Below are 6,388 nucleotides of genomic sequence, written 5' to 3'. Positions count from 1 at the left end.
TGATGTAATAAGTAATGATATTAGGCTTATAACTAATTATTTGACCAAACATATATAAGAACAAAAGATGTTTCATGTGCATATGATTTTTAGGATTTGAGATAAGAAAGTTCACTGAATGCGCAGAAAGTAAGTATATATCACCAAAAGTTTCAAAAAAGAGTAAATGGTCATGAAGCTTTATGTTTGTCATCAATTATAACTCCCATTCTTTCTTTTCAAAATCATTACAACAGTCACTCCCATAAACCCAATGGCACCTAAATTCCTTCAAATGCATAATGACTCTTATTCCAATCAATCAAGAATGAGGAAAATCCCATTTGAGAACTATGAACTGTTCCTTTCCTCCGTTGAAGTGACTTCAATTGAAAGGGTATGAAATTTTCATTAAAGTTGATCGATTTGACAGAACTTTGGGTCACTATTTCCCATTAAATTGAGTTCATTATTATTGTTCCTTCAATTACCAAGGGAGGCATAGGGCTCTAATGTTACAAGTGCAAAATTTGGACAAGTGTGGGAAGGAAAACCTTATTACCCTACTGTAACATTATTAATATTCAATAGTTGAAACTTGAAGCTTCACAGGAATTTTTTATATTTTTTTATTATTTTAAAATCTTCTTGCTCATTTTTACATATGATGTTAATGTTGAAGAATGAATTTATATATAAATAAAATATATACAATAATATATTTTTTATATGATGTTAATGTTGAAGAATGAATTTATATATAAATAAAATATATACAATAATATATTTTTTATATGATGCCACTTGACAATATTTACATGCAAAATATTTTTATTTTTTTATCCATACATAAAAAAAAAAATCCAAATTGAAATAAAATATAGATAAAAAAAAATCTTTATTTTTTAATTTATGTTTTGATTTATTTTTAAACAAAAAAAAAAAATTCAACCGTGAATTATTAAAAATAATATCAGCGGGAAAAAGTAATCCCCAAGGTCAAAGTATATTATTCATGTATAATTTCTTCTTTTCAACATTTTCTTCTTCTATCATTTTAAATTGCAACTTTTTTCCTTGATTAAATTCTCATTGCCATGGCCGTAGTTTTTTTTTTTTTTTTTTGAGAACATTGGACCATTCATATTCATGTTCACATAAATCATAAATATTTCTCATATTCATAATATATTTTTATTATTTTTATCACAAAATATAATAAGAAAATAAAATTTCATTCGAGTTATTAAGAAAACCAAAAGCTTTCATTAACTTAATCCTCTAGCTATTTTATAATGAAAAACCCATTATAGACATGCATAATATCAAATTGCTGTAAAATTACTTGTAGTAAAGAGTTAATGGAAACTTGTTGATATGCTTATTTGTTGAAAGTCGGTTAAATTATAGTTATATTGTTCTAGAAAAAAATTAAAGAAACTTAGCATCAAAAAATAAACTAAAAGGCTAAAAATAATAAATTGTTACCTAATAGACACATAAACCTATCCCTTCGTGAATAAAAAGTAGTTTGATCCATGGTATGAAAAACACCGAAAATCCTTGTAACATAATAGTGGACATTATGCAAAGATAAGAGATTTAATTCTCACTGTTGAGCAACATGCAATAAAAGAAAATTACTTACATGAAACAGCACTAGACACTGAAAATATGTTTAAACAGTATATAAACAGGGTATAGTCAATCTCATTGCAGCTTTCTGTTAAGGACAGTGTACTCTGAAAATTCAATACACCCGTGAATTTTCAATTATTAAGTTATTAGGCAGGGAAATTCTAGTTCACAGTTCTTCAAGTAATGAAAAATCTCTTCCATATATATATATATATATAGTTTTGATTCTTAAGATAACTGTGCAGCTAATAGCAAAGTCAGCCTGAATATTATTATCTACGTACATAATATTATACATGCACAGTTAACCATCCACATGCAGAGTTATTAAATGACAACCTCGTTTAGCTGAAATATAGTACTAAAAGAGAGAGAGAGAGAGAGAGAGAAGAAATGATCATGAACATAGAAAATAAGTGTGATTAGTAATTTTGATTTTCTCATAAACAATCACCTTTATAAAAATTTAAAAAAATAAATAACTAGTACACTTGATGTAGAAATAAAAAAGAAGCACAAGTTGGATGGATAATATAAGAAACAGAAAGCTGAGGAACCCAAAGCATGTATTTTATTTTTTTCTCTTTGCACATCCCTAGAGAAGACTGATAAGAAAAGTCAAGCTTCCATAATAATTTTTTTTTCTTTTCCCTATAATATTCTTTTGTCATCTTTCATTTATTTTTCCCCATCAAAGCAAGCAATAAAAGCATTATTTTTTATTTTTCGCCTACCCACCCACATGACCAGAGGGTAGGATTGCATAATTTTTCCCACTTAAAAAGATGAAAGCCGAGTCCCATCTTTGTATCAATCTCCACGCTGAGCTTTCCAGTCATGTCTCTGATGGATGTACTTGTTTTAACTGTAGAAACCTTCTGTTCCTCAGCTTTCTGTCCCATCCACCAATATTCCAAAAGGAATGTGGGACTCATGGGTCTGCTTCCAGTGAACCAGCACTGTCTTTTACTCTTTTTCCTAACCCCTGACACTGTTTCGGTAAATAACAAGAAAAGAAAGATGGTGTAGAGTAGAAATCTGAATCTCCCTCCACGTGAATGTCACAACAAATTTTACATTATTTTCACAATAGCTGAAGGGGAAAGTTATGATTGAAGTATAACGAAAATGATATCAGCGGTCTTCCCAATGAAAGTAATGTGCTGCATTGATCATAATCGTCAGTTCAACAAATTGTGAAAAAAATTGTAAAATTTGTTGCATTGTTGAGTATTCAAACCAAAGGTTTAAGGTTTATAGCGGGACCTGAAATGCAGAATTGCACCGTATGAACTACTAAATGACTATATTAGTGGGGGAATTGGTTGTTTCAAGGTCTTGTTATAACCCCCTCTTAGCTTCTCCAAATAAGTTTGTGGTGTTGGAGTTGTTGTTGTCTCCTGAAGGCCAATCAAACAGGCTGAATGGATCCATGGCCTTGCTTTCTTTCTGTTCATGATCTCCTGTAAACCCTTGATTGAACAAGAGGTCTAAAGGGTCAGTCTCAATTTCTCCTAATTCAGCAAAGAAATCCTGATCAGACTGGTTAGACCCTACTATCATTGCTGGCCTGTAAGCAAACCCTTGATCATTACTGAATTCTCCATCATTGTCCATCTCCAATTGCTTATCAATATCCTCAATCTCTTCCTTAACAGATGCACTTGTTGTTGAGCTTCCAGCAACAACAGAAGACACATTGTTGTCATTGCTGCTCTCCCTTTGTTCTTCCTTTGGACTAGTTGGCTTCTGAGCTAGCTGAGCACCTTGTGAGTTCTTTGAAGTAACATTGGTCTTTGATGGCTGAGACCTGGTTGAGCCAGCAAGAGCATTTCTCTGAGTTGGCCATGGATGGTTATGCTCAGATGTGTATGTAATTACCAACATGTTTGGATCAGTCCGGCTTCTCTCCACTTGTTTCCTAGCTGAACATCCCTTTGAGCTGCTACATCTATAATAGCCCCTACATATATGTAGTATCCAAACATTTATCCACAAAAATTAGTGTAATTCTTAAATCATGTCATGCCAATAGAAAAATAGTTGTTGATAATAAGTGTATGACCAAAAAGTCTATATTCTAATCATCATCATTATTTTTATTTTCTTTTGCTAAAATAATCATCATCATCATAATAATAACAACAACAATAGTATACATATTGTGTTTGCTTTGCTCAAACACCATTACTAATAGTCAATTTAGGGTACTAAAAGATATTTATTTGAGGTCTGTGTCTTAGGAAACTTTTGTGGGTTGTACTGTTTAGAAGGATCTTTTCAGTCTTAGTTAGTTTCATCACTTTAATATATTTAATGTTAAAAAAATATGATTAAGCACGAACCAATTAAAAGTAAAAACGTCTGTCAGTTAGAGATACAAATTGCAGCCTTGGCAGAACTTATTATGTTAAAGAACTTGGACCCTTTATCGAGAATGAATATCTGAATCTTTCTTTGTGTTTTATTTTGGTCCGAGAATATCTGGAACTTGCTCTCACCTTGGATAAGGAGAACCTTTAATGGGTTTCTGACCGTACTTTCTCCAAGCCCACAGATCAGAAGGAACTACTTCTCCGCTTGGCCTGCTATTTGCAGCTGCTGGCGCTGGAATACAAACCACCTTCTTTGCCTGGCTCTTCCTGCATATATAGTAATATATAAAACGTTATCAAAATTTAATATTTTATTGCCAACAGTTTTGTACTTAAACAAAAGAAGAGAACTAGACCATAACTAATGAAGCATATATAATTTTGATTGTTATATAAACAACATGATTCTCTTAATTTCTTGGTGAATTAATGTTTCAAATCAACAGCATTTTAGCAGAAATTCGATGTTTTGGATAATTATCTTAAAGAAAGCTGAAAAGGACGGTACATTCTAAAGGCACAGGCCTATACCAATCAAAGCATAGCTATCCTTTCAGGTGTGTTAGCTAGGGAAGAAAAGTAGCTTGAGAAAACTACATGAAAGCTAAGTCTGTGAAGGTTATTGTGACACCAGTTAGCCCACCTTTTCAGATTGATTAATACCCATCAAAGATACATGTATCATGTTCTTAGTATTAATGTTAACAGTGACAAATCTCACCTGAAAATCATAGAGCTCCTCAAACCTCAATCAAGACTACAAACAAAATCAATCTAAAAATGACAACATGGACACTTAGAACATATATTAAACCCTATTCCTTAGATCTTTGCCATGATTTTATGACAATCCAAGTTCCCAAAAAACATAAAGAAAATAAAATCTTACATGAATCCATTCTTTGTAAATTCTTGTAACTCTGGTTTTTTTAATAGAAACATCTAAAATTCGAGTCTTTTATCTCTTACTTAAAGACGTTTTAAAAAATAAAGATCACAAAATTTAATAAGACCGATTAAAACTACTTTAAAATAAATTGTTTAGAGTTAATTCATGAAAGAAGGTGTCCTAACTAACTAGCTAGATAAGATAAAATTAAGTACACTCACCTTCTTTTAATACCTGGATTCCGGGGAGATGAGATCTGCACCGCGGTGTTGTCCATGAAGCAAGGCTTGGAGCTATTAGGAACACTAAGAATGTCACTTGGAAGCATAGCCGGAGCCTTAATTCCCCTAGGGGAATTAGCAGCCATCACCGGTGAACCACATGGGGACACAGACAACTTTGCATTATTAGGAGAGATCTGAAGCATCCTTGAAAATATATTACAAGGCCTTTTCATCTCATCAAGGTCAAGAACATTAATACTTGTAGAGCTACTACTAGAACCAACACCAACACCAACACCACCACCAACATCAACGTGTAAACCAGTAAAACCACTCGTGTGACTTTCCTCAACACTTGAAGTAGCAGTACCAATAACATCAGCAGAATTGGAGCTGCCAAAGAAGCTAGAACTGGATGATAAATGGAGCTCATTGAGAAGCGGATCTCGCATATTAGAGAATGGATCGCCAAAATTATCTCTAGGCTGCTCTTGTATGGAAGGAAAAATCATGGGATCCGAAGGAAACTGCCACTCAGAAATGGGTTGTGAAGAATTGCCTGTAATACAACCATATGGCCCTCCACTAGCTCGAACTATGTCAGTTAAATCACCTTGATAATTGTCCATCCTTGACATAAACAAACTGATGCTCATACTTTTAATGCAAAAGCAAAAGCAAGAACAAGTATGAGAGAAAGAGTGTCATTTGGAATCAAAGGGTAGTCAGAGATTTCTTTTTCTTTTGTACCCAACAGACGTAAAGAGCATGCAACTCTTGGGTTTGTTATTTGGGTGTGTGTTGTTGTTGTTTGATTAAGCTATGAAGAACAAAAAAACAAAAACAAAAATATATACTTTGTTCTGGGGAAATGGGTTTTGGTTATTTGCTAGGAAGCAGATAAACAAGCAAGCAAACAAAGAAACAAACAAGTTTTTTTGAAGGTTGAAACTGATTGTTCTTCTCAAAAACAAAGAGAATGGTTTTGAAGAAAGAAAGTCGCTGACTTTTCACACATACCAGCTCTTCTTCATACGCAACAAAGAGAGAGAGAGAGTGTGTACATGTGTTTTAAAAATGATAGTTATAATAAACTAATAGGAGATAGGTCTTGAGGTGGGTGATTATGATATAAAGGCTCAAAGTGTCAAATTTATGCAACTGCTTTTTTCATTAAATATGTTAATTTTCATTTTAATCTCTCTCTCTCTCTCTCTCTCTCTCTCTCTCTTAAAGTTAAAACTAAAAGAACAACTCTGCAAAAAGTCCTTCTTCGAAAACAA

General features: G+C 32.7%; 1 protein-coding gene across 1 annotated transcript; it reads right to left on the bottom strand.

Moving 5' to 3' along the window:
* Positions 1-2,017: 2,017 nt before the first annotated feature.
* On the bottom strand, positions 2,018-6,177 carry LOC126726777 (probable WRKY transcription factor 14). The gene is made up of 3 exons (XM_050432130.1): positions 5,103-6,177; positions 4,119-4,259; positions 2,018-3,580 (listed from the first exon to the last, which is right to left on the bottom strand). The coding sequence occupies exons 1-3, from the start codon at positions 5,759-5,761 to the stop codon at positions 2,959-2,961; spliced, it is 1,422 nt and encodes a 473-aa protein (XP_050288087.1). The 5' UTR covers positions 5,762-6,177; the 3' UTR covers positions 2,018-2,958.
* Positions 6,178-6,388: the final 211 nt, after the last annotated feature.

This window comes from Quercus robur, chromosome 5 (genome assembly GCF_932294415.1).
Source record: "Quercus robur chromosome 5, dhQueRobu3.1, whole genome shotgun sequence".
Lineage (NCBI taxonomy): Eukaryota > Viridiplantae > Streptophyta > Magnoliopsida > Fagales > Fagaceae > Quercus > Quercus robur.
The sequence above is the reverse complement of the archived record's forward strand: the minus strand, read 5'-3'. Positions and strand labels throughout refer to the sequence as shown.